This window comes from Microcebus murinus, chromosome 10 (assembly GCF_040939455.1).
Source record: "Microcebus murinus isolate Inina chromosome 10, M.murinus_Inina_mat1.0, whole genome shotgun sequence".
In the NCBI taxonomy this organism is placed as follows: domain Eukaryota; kingdom Metazoa; phylum Chordata; class Mammalia; order Primates; family Cheirogaleidae; genus Microcebus; species Microcebus murinus.
In genome coordinates, this window is record NC_134113.1 from 68761527 (window position 1) to 68777319 (window position 15793).

Consider the following 15793-nt stretch of genomic DNA (forward strand, 5'->3'; position numbering starts at 1 on the left):
ATGACTCATTCCACTGCATTAGGGTGGTATTGGGTGATGATTTAGTTTTCATTTTTAAAAATTATTTTAATGTAATTATAAGCATGTTTCCATAATGAAAACATCTTAATTATATCATTTAAAAGCACCCACTATTTAAAATTCATACTACACTCTCAACGCACAATTTAAAGACCCTTTAACTACCTAACACACTGCTGCAATGTCACCAGCCAGCTGCTGTATGTAAAACATCAAGATCCAATATCTTTGGTGACAGATGGGCAGTTAGAAAAATCAGTCTTAATTAAGGATGCTATCAATACCTGAATTATCTTCATCTTTGCGAATTTTGAGCTTCACCAGGTCCTCGCATTGCTGCAGGATCTGCACTGCGTCTTCCATGGAGCAGTTGTCCAGCCGGATGTTATCTATTGCAAGTAATTTATCCCCAAGTTCCAGGGTTCCGGTTCTGTTAGTAAGTGTATAGCAACACAAGACTAATGAGGAGCACTTAACTAGGCCATTTAAAGAGGCATTGAGCATAATGTAGCATTATGGTAGTCTTCAGAGGAAAAGAGGTTCTTTAACTGTTTTTAAATTGTACTTTATTAACAACCCTCTCCCCCTTTTCCAGTCTTATTCGGGATGGCTGCTGTGACATTAAGTGGCAGAGTATTAGACACATTTTTTTCCTTATGCTTCTTTTAATTAAACCAGAACATGCATATAAGCTTCACTCAGGGAGCCTAAGCATCCTAGGAAGGGAGGCACTGGGCTGGGGTCTGCAGAGACCCAGGTATCCCGATGCTTCTCCCTATTGTTGCACCACTTTTGATCCTTGGCAGTCCAGAAACTAGAAGAGGGCCGAGGAGTAAGGGAAAGCAAGGTAGGAAGGAGTTAGTGGAGGCCTGAGGCTTGGAGTCTCTGCCATTCCCACCGGCACCTGGAAATTCCCTCTGGCTGGAGTAGGGAGAAAGGGTATAGACGAATCTCATGCTACCTGTTGGGAAAGTGGCCATTGCAAATCTTATACTGGCTGTGGACCAGTGGAAGTCTGTTGAAATGTTTTAAGGTCCATAATGAAATTTAAAAACAATGAGAATGTAGAATGCATATGCATTTGTCTGTGCATATATATAAATACACATATTTGTAAGAACTGTCTTTTACTCATTAGTTCTGTGACAGAGTGCTGTTTTCTAGCATCTATTCTCCCTCTCCTTTTTTTCGAGTCACCCCCTAAAAATGTATGCCCCAGGCTCTCTTGACACCCCCTCCCTACCCCTGCCTATGGCTAGAAAACAGTAATGACTGGAAAGCTTCTGGGATGCACCCCCCCCCAGCCAGGATTGCCTGTCTACCTCCCAACTGTTACATGAGAGGCAAACTTCTGTCCTGTTTGATCCGCTGTATTTACACGTCTCTTTGCTACAGCAGCTGAGCCCATGCCTATATACCTAAATTCATACAATGCCCTTCCTACCTTTTGAGTGTTAAAATATGTCTTTAATTAAATGATTGTGATAATAGATAAAATTTTTTAAAAAAAATACCTAATTGGAAAATAAAAAGAAAGTTAATGGTCTTATATCAGTATCCTCAATCATTTAAAAATATTTTATCTATGAAATAAAACGATTGAGACTCCCCAATTTTGATGGTATATGGGCAAATAGGTGACATGAACATTACTTTAGGCTCAAGGATCTTGCTTCCCCAGAGAGGACATTCTGGCACCTAGCAAAACTCTTCCACAAGCTTTTATCTCCAAGTGGAGTATCTCTCATAATTCGGGCTACTTTCAGGTTTTTTAGCTGGAAAATGAAGGATGGAAGATGATCAGTGAAGAGGAGCCTATGCTGGCCTCCTGAAAGTCCCTAAAAAATGTTTTCGGCTGATTGTTTTCTGCACTGGGTACAGAAATAACTCAACATGAGGGGAGTGATCTATGTAGCCATGGCCACTAGGGATGTCAAATATAATCAGTTAATAGTGGCTGCCTGGAAAATATTGAGAATACTGTGATCCATCAGCAAGGTCTGCCTTGAGTACAGAAGGGGTCATTTATGCTTCAATTAAGAGATACTTTGGAATGAATCAGAAAGTCCATTTTCCTTACCTGTGTGCCACGCTCCCTTTCTTGATGTCTGAAATGACAAGGGGGTCCCCTGGTTTTCTACTGGACGGGGCTGTAATAATGAAGATAGAATAATCACATCTTTATATTTATGATTTACCCAGTACTATATTTCCCGTTTTATAATAGCTGTTAATGCAAGTAGAGTTTGTATGCAAAGCAAAGATTATCAGTAAATGAGTCAGTAAACATGTACATTATATCTACCAAAATATGTTTGTGTTAAAATATTTATAAACTTAAAAACTAAGGTGGGCATGGTGGCTCGCTCCCGTAATCCTAGGAAGGAACTTTGGAAGGCTGAGGTGGGAGGATCCCTTGAGGCCAGGAGTTTAAAACCAGCCTTGGTTTTAAAGTACAGCCTTGGTGCACTAGTGAGACCCCCACCTTTACAAAAAATAAACAAATTAACTGGGCCTGGGTGAGTCTGTAGTCCCAGCTACTAAGGAGGTTGAGGCAGGAGGATCATTTGAGCTCAAGAGTTGGAGGCTGTAGTGACATAAGATAATGCCATTGCACTCCAGCCTGTGAGACAGAGCGTGACCCTGTCTCAAACAAAACAAAACAAAACAAAACAAATAAGCAAACAAACAAAAAACTATAGGAAAGTCATTTTAAATTTGCAATTAGAGGAGCAATTGGAGAATTGTCCATCAGGTTTAAATCTCTTTTATTTATTTTTTAGTGCATTTATAATTACTTACTTTTATTAAAAGTAAATACAAAGATTTATATCTTTATTTTTTATTTCAAAATATTATGGGACTATATATGCTGATTAAAATAGATTTAAAGGTTGCAAACTAGTAGAACCTTTAAATCTATTTTAATAAGTGGTTCTCAAGAGAGGACCTGAAGGATGAGTACCCCAGTAGGAGAATATTAAAACCAACTGGTGACTCCCCTCAGTGGTCCTGATGTGTGGTCCTTTCTCCCATCCCTTCCTTCACTCCTTTCCAGTGAGGAGACGGAAATGTACCTTATTACTCAGGTGTACTGGGTGGAAAAGTGGATGAGGACCACTGATTTAAAGTTCTTCCTCCCTGCCCCCCGAAGGAAATCTTTTGCTAGATGGACTAAAAATCTTTAAATTCTGCTCATAAACTCATACTTAGAAAGCTTTGACATGCTTGGGAATGTGACTCTTCTATTGATTGCAGTAAATATTTTGTTGCTACTTACCTAAGTTTTTATATATACTGATATTCTAAACATGTGCATGTAATTTTTAGTGAGTTTACAGATAAAACTATTATTCTGCACAGTGGTCAGTTTTGGGCTTGATAAATTTTCTTAGGAATATTTCCATTTGATGACAATGAAATCCAATTAGAAATGAGCCTACATATAATTAACCCTGGAAATGAATTACAGTCCATATTAATACAAAAATCATCATGATTTAGAGTTTACATTTAATTTAGGAGTTTGCTTCTTAAAATTAACCATACCAACATTTGTAAAAAAACAATTTGCCTCTGAGGAGAGATGTTTGGCCAACCTGAAGCCTGCAGTGATTTCCTTTTAGAGATCATTAAAAGTCCCTAATGTAAGATTTTACTATAAACAGTCTGATCACCCCATAATAATCATAGAGCCATATCATATCCCATAATCCCATCTGAATCCCAGGAAAATGTTTATACACATGAACAGATGGCTTAATATCTTAACACAACGTTTAAAGAAAAAGCAAACACGTACACAAATACCTTACTCACTGTCTAAATTAGCCTGTAGTAAATGTTAATGGGACCTCATTCAAGCATTATTCTTAGCTTCTAGCGAAGAATGCAAAACATTCTACTCACTCCAATTAATTTATAATTTAAACCTTCATTCAATGATTTGATATAATTCCTCTGGAGACATATGAACGTCTAGCATTTTTAGTCATGTCATGTTTCAAAACTGCAAATTGTTCTGGGCATAGGGCACAAAAATAAAAACTTTGTTATGACCAGCAAGTATAGCTTTTCTAGCATCTGCCAATGAATTGACACAATATTTTACCAAGCTGTAGTAACCATAACATAGCACTCAATGTTTCCTCTGGCTTTTTAAAACATCACTGGCCCACTGAAATGGTCTGTGAAACCAAACAATAAATAGAGGCAACAAAATGCATCAAACCCATTGCTGTCATCTCTGCGACAGAGGAAAATAGCGCTTCGACCCCTTGGACTAACCCACACAGCCTGCAGAGAAGTTTGAAATGCCTTGCGGTCTATAAACACCTATGGTGGCCATTTTCATGTTTTCTAAATTCTTCTTTCTCCTTCAGCTGAGTCCCTATCTGAGGCCTGAGACCTTCATCAGGCTCGATAGTCATTGGGGTGGTGAAGCTGAACCTAGGAGTGCACCCAAATCTGTATGAGCTCCTGCCTCTGTCACCACCATGCATGCTAAATGTGGGACTACAGACATGCCACTCCTCCCAGGCCCAGCTAAATTGTTTATTTCTACCCTCCTTGGAGGGGATTCAGCTTGGCTTGAAGGTCCTTACTGGAGCTTACTGGGGGAAGAAGGCTGGCGGTCTCAATACTCAGTGTGCAACTTTCACCTAATCTCTGTGTTTGGAGTAGTACTGCTGCCTTCAGCTGTGTTCTTCCAGTCCAGGGAACTCCCCATTGCACGCTTTCCAGAGAATACAGCTCCGGCCTTCTGCTGGGGTAGGGGAGGGGCACTTGGCTGGGGGAAGCTATCTAAGGGGAAGGCATCTAAGGACGAATTCATCTCAACAGGCTTTCAACCAATCCTGTCTTAGCTTTTCCATCACTCTCACTTCCAGCAGCTCTTGGTTCTACCCATTCCCAAGCCTCCTGGGAGTACAAGGGTGTAAATCAGCTTGTCAGCTTCTCCTCTGCTTCTTCAGTTAAATTTGTCTTTCTCCATCTTCTTTGCCAAATCTGATTGTTGCTATTTTCCTTTTATATTTATTTTTTTCGTTCTGGGCTTTTGCCCTTTGAAAAATCTTATACTGCCATTTAAAGTGGGGTGTAGCATGGAAGAAGAGGTAAAAGCATGTGTTCAAGCTACCATTTTTTCTGATCCATAGTCAGATGCATTACCTATTGCACCACAGGCCTCATGTGTCAAGCTACCATTTTTTGACCCCAGAAGTTTTAAGTTTAGTGTGGTCTTCCCACACTATCAGAAACTGGTTATCAAGAACAAATAGTTGTCCAAGGAGGCAGAAAATGACAGCCTCTATCCTTTGTTTACATGACTTTGTCTGTATTTGAAGACAAGTGGATTATTCTGGGTTTTGAGGCTAATTAAATGGGAATAAACAAAGTATTCCAAGAACATTTTATAACATCTAGCCATTCACAGAACTTACTCTCTTAAGTCAAGGCACTGCTTAAAGAGTGTGTGATGAAGCATCCGAACTACATTGGAGAAACACACACACACACACACGCTCTCTCTCTCTCATTCAGTTTTATTTTAATTGCAACCATGTATAATACATAGTATGTGGCAAGTAAAACAAGTTATTTGATTTTAAATGGAGCAGTGAGTAGAGTTTTTATTGCAAAGTTGGCAAAAAATAGGAACCATTCTCTTCTAAATATGCTTAAGACTTAGGGGGAAAACGACAAATTTGTTGTGCTTGTCACAAAGGCTGCTTTATGATTTTATATAAAGAAAAAAATCAGGCAAGCATTTGTTCCTGCAGACAATTCAGTCACAACTAAAAAGGCAAGCCAACAGATTAAGTGCACTCACAAAATGCTGCCTTTTGCTTCTCTGATATAAGATCTGGGGAGGTTTGTCAATCAGATGGTGACAGGGATGAGTGGTGTAGTGACCACAAAGCCAGTGTTAGGTCAGAGAGAATGGGTTTGGATCCCATTTTTGCCCTTTATTAGTTCTGGATCTTTGAGTAGGTTTTATTAGTTCTGTGTCTGGAGTAGGTTACCCAGCTGAGCTGTACTTTCCTTTCTGTAGAATGGGGATAGATGTCATAGGGTGACTTCAAGAATTCAATGAGAAAGCACATAAAATTGCATAGTGCCGTGCATGGTACAAGGTAGACACAAACCCCTGTAATAAAACCTCCAGAGAAAATCCTTGAGAAACTCCAGAGAAAGGACTTTACCGATAACTGCTAATGACAGAGACAACCAGGGTTCTCTGACTTGAAAGGCAGGTGGGCTGTGCAGGAGGGTACGAGCCTTGGCTTCTGATTGGCTGAGGTGTGGAGGCATCAGGATGCGGCTTCAGTCCCAAACAGCATCCTTCTGCTAGGCCGTTCCACTTTATTTGCTTTAATAAATCACTCCATATTACAGCAATAACATCAATAAAAGTAATGCCTGATGCTAATGTGCTGTGAATGTTTCATCAGGAACTTAAGAAAATCAGCCTGAAACTGCTCACCACGTCCAGAATCAGAGGGACTCATTTCTCAGTCAGTTAGGTAGGAAGAGTGGGCCAGAAAGGCTCTGCTGGTATGCGTCCAGAGACGGAGGGCTGTTTCTGAGTACTCACATTTTCACAAGGTGAGGAAGACAGAAAGGGGACTTTGAATAAAGATAATGAGAAAAGTCAATAAACCCTCGCAATGCCTCGATTTCACTGACAGTACCTGCGTGCGAGAAGAGGGTCTCTGGCTTCCTCACTTCAGTGATGTAGCTATAGTTGGCACTAGATTTTGTGGGCCAGCGCTGTGCTTAAACTATTTCACAAGGCTCCATGTGTAAAGTAAATAATGATCGCCATGGTAATCACTAACATTTGTTAGTGTTCACCATGTGTTCCAGGCACTTTGCATATACTAATTCATTTAACCTTGTCGACAATGCTATGAAAGAGGTAATAGGTGCACTCTTTTATAGATGAGGAAACTGGCAACAGAGAGGTCTAGGGAATCAATGCGTGGGGCAGTCCGGGCTCTGAGTCCTTGCTCTTAGTCATGCTGCAAGTCAATGCTTCTCAGTCCATGCAAAGGCCTTTGCACAAATATCTACATTCATTATCTCCCTTCAAGGCTCATTTCCTCAAGTGCACAGTGCTTAGTAGAAATTGTTTGCAGATAAAGACTTCTTGTTCATTCCCTCCACAAATACAGATATTAAATCAGAACCCTGTATGTGCCAGGAGCTATGCTAGGCCTCACAAGGTTACTATCTCATAGCAATGAAAATGGATTCTGGCCCTTATTTAAAAAAAAACCAAATTCTGCTTTTTCAACTGGCAAACTATGAGTATTTTCCACAAGGAGACACAAACTTGGCATGGTGCTGATTAGTTGTGTAAATGGAGCTGTGGCTCTGGAAGGGCTGAGAAGCGTGTTTGACAACTTATGGATCATTTTTCCCAGAAGCAGTAACACAGGCAGCTTCTGTGAACAGTGTTTGCTCATAGCTGGCTAAGATGTAAGCCAAACTTGTGGGGGTTTTAGGTTGTTGTCATTATTGCTATTAAAATTAGTTTTAGAAATAATGCTTAGCACATGTGAAACACTCTCATAAAGCAAAATTTTAAACGAGTCTTCGTGTGAACAAAACAAATGTTTCGTAGTCGTGGGTACATGCCTATATCTCAAATAAATTAGCATATAAATATCTACCTTCTAAAAAGAGATACATCACAGGATTGTTTTTTAGATGGATGCTCTCCTGAATAAATTGTACTTTTATTTGTATCAATTTTTAAGAATAAATCTGTTGTATAAAACAACCAAATAAAGAACATTTCCCTAATTGAAATTTTTTTTTTTTTTTTTTGAGATGAAGTCTCACTCTGTTGGCCGGGCTAGGGTGCAGTGGCGTCAGCCTAGCTCACAGCAACCTCAAACTCCTGGGATCCTTCTGCCTCGGCCTCCTGAGTAGCTGGGACTACAGGAACTCACCACCATGCCCCGCTATTTTTTTTTCCTCTATTTTTAGTTGCCCAGCTAATTTTTTCTATTTTGTAGTAGAGATGGGGTCTCACTCATGCTCAGGTTGGTCTAGAACTCCTGATCTCAAGCGATCCTCCCGCCTCGGCCTCCCAGAGTGCTAGGATTACAGGTGTGAGCCACTGCACCCAGCGTTCTAATTGAAATTTGAGAGTAAAATGACTGTGTGGCAGTGGTGATAGAAGCTTCTGTGGAATAGGTATCTTCAGAATGCCTACTAGCAGGAGTGTCTCCAAGGACAGGGTGTGTATCTCGAAACTTAGAATAGGCCTAGGGCACAGTGGATACTCATGATGTATTTATTGAGCTCAGGCACAAGAATGAAAGGACAGAGGGGAAGGCAAGGTCTCTGTGTACAGCAGGTGGGTTGTGTACTGCACAACTCCAAGAGGCACCACTTTCATAGCCAGTTCTGATGGAATAAATGAATGGATTGGAATAAACAGAATAAATGAGAACAGCCTTACAGTTACACGGGGGTTGCAAAAGCCGCCTTGAGCCCCACTTTTTTTGAATAATAAATTCTAATGTGCTCTCCCTTAATCTCAGCAGACACAGCTGTTGACAGAATAATGACTTACCATCTTTGCTTCACAGTGAACAAACTGAGAGGCTACATGACCCAGGGAAAGGCATAAATGACTTTAGTAGCAACTAGCATAGGGCTAGAGTCTCCAAAATCCCATACTGTCTTTTTACTTCTCTGCCAGTAGGCCACATTGGGGTTAGGAGGGGATATAGGCTCTCTCCCATTCATATGACTTCTTGTTTTTAACATGTGTTCTGAATTGTAGTACCACTCTTTTTGGCCTTGCAGTAGATATGTGTAGTTTATTGGTTATAAATAAAATTTCATTTTTCAGCATTAAATTTACATCGTCCAAGTTGAATTGGACAGCTCCATTTCATATTACCCAATTGAGAAGTCTTTTTACTTATTTTTGCCTTAACCACTGGCAGGAACGCTATCCAACAGAGTGTAGTGAAGCACTTTAATGTAGCCTCATCACTCTTTTTTGAAGGAACCACCTCTTGGTCACGATCATTGCCTCTATGTCTCCTTCGGTCTTTAAGCATTTTTCATTTGCTTCATTTTCTTGGGACATTTATGGATGAACTTAGTCTATGGATGTTAGAAGCACAAAAAAAAAAAAACCCTCAATTTCCATTCTATAAAAGTCCACTTGGGCTAAAATTTTCAAAGTTGTTTTACTAAAGCAGTTACAAAACTAGAGCCTAAGGACAGAAGGGAATTAAACACATTTATATGCTCTGCTTTTCCTTTTGGGTTGGTTAGCCAGACACCCTGCAGCATGGAGGAATTCAGGAATTTACTAAAGTAAGAGACATTGTTTTAGTCTTGTGAAAAGATTATATGATGCATAGTGGACAGATGGGAAGATGGTCTTAAAAGTAAATAAATGTGATTTTTGTCAGTTAAATAGATTATTGTGAATCCACAATATACTAAAATATACTAAAATGTAGAGAATTTATATGTATTTTTCTACTCATCTAATTATTCGTGGGGGGTATAAGATACATATTTATTGAGTACTGTACTTATTACTTGCCAGGTACTACACTAAGTATATACATGTGTTATTTTATTTAATACTTAAAACAGCCCTATATTTTATAAATCTCATTTCCTTTTTTACAGATGAAGAAATAAGATCAAAGAGAGTACAGGTAACTTGCCCCTTTCACGGGGCCAGTTAAGTGCTAGAGGTCTGACTGGCTCCACGATTTGTATCACAACATAGAGACTTGGCAAATACACTTCCAACATTTGTCACACCCGCACACCATTCGCCAATACAGTTTTCTAATGTCTTTTTCAAATTCTATATTTTACAAGAAATAACTTCTACTTACAGCTTATAGTTATTCCAAGTTCCACATTGTGCTTCTTAGGGAGCTTTACATGAAATGTTCCACTGCTTGGGATGACGGACTCTGTAATTTCAAACCAAGAAAGAATGTGTTAACAGAACACCAGAGAACTGGAGCGCCCATCAACAAAAGTGCATCAGGAATACCTGCGTCGTAATCATTGGCGGTATGGCCGTGGGCATGGAAGTAAGGCGAGTGCTTGTGAAATCCTGGCAGACTAAGCTCCGGGTGATGAGTATGTGTCTTACCCATAGGCAACTGTGCGTAATTCACAGCAACAGTTGAGCTCAGTATTTCTCAAGTATGATCCAGGCATCCTCTACATCAAATTGATCTGTAATGTAGATTCCTAAATCATTCCAGATCTATGAAATCAGTATCTCTAAAGACAGAGTCTAGACATCTGTACTTTAATCATGTTTTCCAGGAGATTCTTGGGCACACTAAAGTTTAAGACCCTAGGTGTAATTAGCAGGTTAGATTATTTTCTCCTCCAACCATGTTCTTCCAGAGTTTACTATTCAGCAATTTTTTTCTTTTTTTAATGTTTTTCCCCATTTATTGTTTGAAGGTAACTGGGAAAATAGATTCCAGGAGAGATGTCAGTTTGGTGTGGTGGTTGTTGATTAGGGGTGAGTGTGGGTGGAGAGGTGCCTTAATGTGTAATGTAAACAGTGAAAAGTACAATTAAAGAGGTAGAACCAGGGGTGATGTCCCAAATGTTTCACAGCCAATCAGACGGGGTGCTGGCCACAGAGTTGGAACACAGGGGCCCAGGAGGCCCCAGTTGCACCAAGGATGACCCTTTAGCTTCTGGATCATGGGGAGATCCAGGAGGCCCCAGAGAGGATGAGGGGACACTGGAACAGGGGAGCAGGTGGTCAGGTATTGGCCAGCCAATACAGAGGCAAGCTAACATCATGGCAACAGAGAGAGAAGCAGCGTGCTCCATCCCAACCCTAGAGAGAATCACGTTGATTTCACCAGGACCTGACTAATATTCGAGAAAGGAAAGAATTGCTATATATTCTTAACTGTACTGTTCTTAAAATTCCTTTAACAGTCTGGAGCACCTTCAATTAGCAATAAAGTTAAAATGCACATATGCACTGAAGAGATAACATCTATTCATACTAAGTTGCTAATGACTATAATCCTTTCTTGAAGGTTTTGGAAAGAAGTGGGAAGAGGGACCCTTAGCATAGGAAGAGGATTGCAGGAGGGGCGAGCTGAACCACTTGGACTGCTTGATTAGCTTGCTCAAGGCAGGCCTCGCCCAGCATGTAAAGAATGAACTGCAGCAGCTGTGAGGTGAGGCCCGCAGGCCTCTGGTCCGATGTGCTAATCACATACTTAACACGTTTAGAGTCTCTGCAAAGCAGACGCTGGAAGTTAGGATTGGACTCGAGGAAACAGAAGAGAAAGAGGCGCCCTTCCTTGTTCTGTCTTAAATTGCTCTTCTTGGCCTCTTGTCCTTTCCCATGAGAAATTCAGGCAGTAAAATAAGTCCAGAATCTGATCTTCCACCTCGGCAGGTTCATCACAGAGTGTTAACCTGAAGAACTTAATAAGAATTTGATTTCCCTGGGCCCTCCGGGATTCTAAAAGGCCACCTGTCAAAAAGGATCCCAAACTGGCCCTCTCAGTCTCAGCGGTGCCGCCGGGTCTTCCCTCTCTGGCCTCCTCCTTCCACCTTCTTTTCTATGCACATCAGAGAAGAGTGAGCCAGAGTGCCTTTCTCACCTACTCCTACTCTTCTGACCTGTCCCTGTGACCGGGAGAGTGTCACAGATTGAGTTAATACCTTTGGCTTAGCTGTTGTTCTCAACTAACACTGCTGTATCCGGGGGTGAACCTACACATACTTACTTGTTTATTTATTTATTCACGAAGAATTTGCACCCTTCTCATTTCCCAGTAGGACTTGAGATAGATCAAATTATTTATTTCCCTCACTAGATTTCAAAAAGACCAGCTAATTTTGATATATTGGGGCAATAAATAAGAAATGAAGTAGGTAACTAACACTTAGGTGTGCTTTTAATCCCTGACTTCAGGTGCTGCAAGTATCATATTTACTTCCTTCTAAGACATTTTTCCAATCCATGTCTTCCCTCCATCTCTTTCTTGAGTCCTCCCCACTCTCCTCTCCAACAACAGAAGGATAATTGCCACCTTCTTTCCACCATCCAAACGACCATTTAAGAATTTGGAATTGGCATGCAGACTAGGGACACAGATGGCCTTTGGAAGTGGCCAGGTTTTGCACATATGCAGCGGTAGCTAGTCGGCAGAGAGAAGGAAGAAAGAAACAAGTGTGCCTGTTAAGGCACACGAGAGAGCATGAGGTCTTGAGAGAGGCTGTGCTTAGTCTTTACAGACCCTGACATCGGTTCTAGACCCTCCTGGCTGTGAAACACAGGCTGTGCTTCCAGTGAATGCCTTGGTCTGTCTAAGCTAGCTGGAATGCATTTCTGTTGCTTGCAGCTGAAAGACGTCCAATGAACACATTGATTCAGTAGAGGAAATGGGATGGGAGCAGCAGAAAGCCTCCATGCAAGTGTTCATGGATGTAGCAGGAATAAATGGTTTGATTACTTAAAGCACACAGGTGGTCTGTAAGTAAATGCACACGAAGCTTTGCTCTTTGTGGAACTCATTTAATGAATGGGTAACTATTTAGTGTTTTCTGTTTTAAGAAAAAGTTCTCTGTGAAAGGGGAGGGGAGCATAATGTATGTTTGTATATATGTGTGTATTGAATGTAAGTAACATCTTGCCTATGATGCCATGCTTATTATACAAGTGAGGTCTTCTGGTCTCACAAGGGCCAGAACACACTCGTCTAGAATAGTTACTATAGCAACGTTTTGCTTTTATAAATTTTTAGTGCAGGGAATCCTGACCAAGATTAACATTGTTAATGACACTGGAGGAGATATTATCACTTCCTGGAAAACAGTAATGGATCACTTTTGACTACATAAGACTTGAAATATTCATAATGATGCGTGAATATCAACTAATAAATCTCTTTGATCAAGCTGTGGCTTCATTTTAATCTTTAAATGCCAACATGATTTATTTTATGTTTGTTAGTCCCCCCCCCATATAATTATTTGGCTGTTAAAGCAAAGGCACATTTAATTTGGGGTTTTTTAATGAAATACAAGTAAAGAGGAAAAAGATCCATTTGGAAAAACAACAGGTTTTGAGGGGGTAAATAGAATCTGAGAACAAATGATGTTTATTTTGTTAGACTCCCATGAGATTATTTTGCACTTCCCTGATTTTGCTCTATCTTTGTTAATACTATAATTAAAAACACATTTGGGTAAACAAGGTTTACTTCTTTCCAACTGGTCTGCTTTTCTGCCTGAAGCATTCATTGTTCGCACAGTAAGACAACCACTGCATCATAATCCATCAGTGCGGACACCTTTGTGAGGAATGTGAATGGATGTTTAACTCCCACCCACTCAGAGAGGCATGGGGCAGCTCTGGAATGATGGCAAACATCATTTGATAGGCTCTTCACTGAGACTTCTTTCCAGAACAGAGCTATACTTTTTCCAACAAAATAACTTCAGAGTTAAAGTAGAAACTTCAATTATTCGTGATATTAATTGTAGACTGGTAGATATCAATTGTAGAATAAATGCAGATTAATTGTAGATTGTAAAAGACAATATCGAACAAGGCAAAATGTAAATTGTATATATTATGATTGTAGCTTTATAAAATTCTGTGCATGGTAAAAGATTTTGGTAAAGGAAAATAAAAAATTTGAACTTATATTTATTAGTTTGGTGGGGTTATGAGCACCTTCAGCTTAAAACAATTAAAATTACTTGTATAGTAGTAGAACCTATTTAAAGAGATAGATTTAGGCAAAAATGTACTCATAGTCAAGCTTTTCAACCACGCTGCTTTTCAATCACTTAAAATATTCATAAAATAGAGACAATTTATCTCTGAAACCCAAGTGTTTGTGAATAAATCTGGGTATAAAATATTTGAGGAAGAATTTTAGAAATGGATGGCTCACATCCAGTCCAGACAATTAGGAATGAATCCAGAAGGACAGGACAGTCTTTTTTTGTTGTTTGTATTTTGTGTCTATTTTTGAGATAAGGTCCCACTCTGTTGCCCAGGCTGGAATGCAGTGGCCTGATCATAGCTCACTATAACCTGGAACTCCTAGGCTCAAGCAATTCTCCTGGCTCAGCCTACCAAGCAACTGGGACTACAGGTGTGCACCACCATGCCTGGCTAAAGGCAATCTTGAAATAGCTCACATCCAGAGGTTCCCTACCAATGTCCCAAGTTCTTGATTGGCTAAAAAGGATTTTTCTAATTCTAATAGTTTATAATAGATTCCAATAGATAGGTAACAACTACCTAGAGTATTTTATTGAGGACTCTGATACCATATCTGGGCTTGGTAGGAGAATGCTGGTATCAATTAGTGATGTCTGCCATGAGCAAAGGAGGAGGGTATAACAAGATGAGAACATACTTTTTCTTGCCCTATTTTAGATTGTTTCTATCTATTTGAAGCGGTTGCTTTCTGGAATAATTCAGGGCAGGCAGAGATAACATTATGTGCCTTTTTCCTGTTCCTTATAAGTGAGTTTAATATTAATAGATATATAGTTCTTATTTTTATGGACCTTAAATCTAAGATATTAAGGTATTCAATCAATAAATATTAAAATACACATATACATTAAGGATGCATTAAACAATGAACAAATTTCAAGAATACACATAAAATAAAAATGCACTTATAGCACAAGTAAATACTTAGACATTGTTTATGGAGAAGGTCAAATTGTGCTGGTTATTCCACGACTGAAATGTAGTGAGCAGATGCTGCTCGAAGTCCTGCAGTGCACAGGACGGTCAACAAACCATCTCCCTGCAATAAAGAATGTCAGTAGGGCGGAGTTCAGAAATCCTGCTCTCCTTATTTCATGCTGGTAACATCTCTTTAGGGAAGCAATATGATATGCAGAAGATGAATCCAGGTCAACACACCTAGGATCTGCCATTCACTTGCTGTATAACCTTGGACTTCCCCACCTGAGCCTCAGTCTCCCCATTTATAATAAATAAAGGTACTAGACTGTAAGAGTTCCTTCACCTCTCATGTTCTGTCATTATAGTAAGTGCATTCTAGGGTCACTGGGTTTCTTCTTTGAAAGCCATTATCTTCACCACCATCTGACTGGTTCTTACAGGGTCCTTCTACCTGATTCATATTTGGTCGTAACTGACTGGAAGAAGAGAATACCAAACCTAAGCCAGGCCAGTAAGAGACTTTCTCCTGGGAATGAGACTTTAGAACTGACTGGGCACTTTAGCAAAGATGCGACACTCACGTACAATAAGAAGTCAGAGAACGCTTGTCTGCAGGGACAAAAGGCGCAGATGTGCAGAAACAAGCAGCGCTGAGGGACAAGGGGCCCCAGAGGGGCAGTGGGGATGGTCTCAGTTCCTGATGTGGACTGAAGTTCCTGATTCCTATCCCGCAAGAGGGCCAACTCTACACCATTCATTCATTCATTCACCAAGCACTGACTGAAGGAGAGTGCCCTGCATTCCAAGCAGTATATTGGGTGCCAGAGGCACATTTTTGAACAACAGGCACGAGGTCCCTGACATCATACATTTTTCTACTGGACGAGAGAGACAAAAATTAAAAAATATACAGCATAACATCAGATCACGAGGAGGGCTAAGAAGAACCATAAATCTGGGCCAGAGGACAGACAGTGACAGATGGTCAAGAAAGCCTTCTCTGAGCAAGTGACATTTGAGCAAAGACCTGAATGAAGTGATGAAAACCACAGGAATGTGGCAGGGAAG

The 15793-nt window shown here is 40.2% G+C and overlaps 1 protein-coding gene across 9 annotated transcripts in view; it reads right to left on the reverse strand.

Moving 5' to 3' along the window:
- The window catches only part of GRIP1 (glutamate receptor interacting protein 1), a 617604-nt gene that overhangs the window by 50085 nt on the left and 551726 nt on the right, over window positions 1–15793 (reverse strand). For all 9 annotated transcript variants that reach the window (XM_076007469.1, XM_076007466.1, XM_076007468.1 and 6 more), the window contains 3 exons: window positions 9906–9986; window positions 2102–2171; window positions 306–451 (listed from right to left, as the gene is read on the reverse strand). In XM_076007469.1, coding sequence (XP_075863584.1) covers window positions 306–451; window positions 2102–2171; window positions 9906–9986 — 297 coding nt within the window. The remainder of the gene's footprint in view (window positions 1–305; window positions 452–2101; window positions 2172–9905; window positions 9987–15793) is intronic.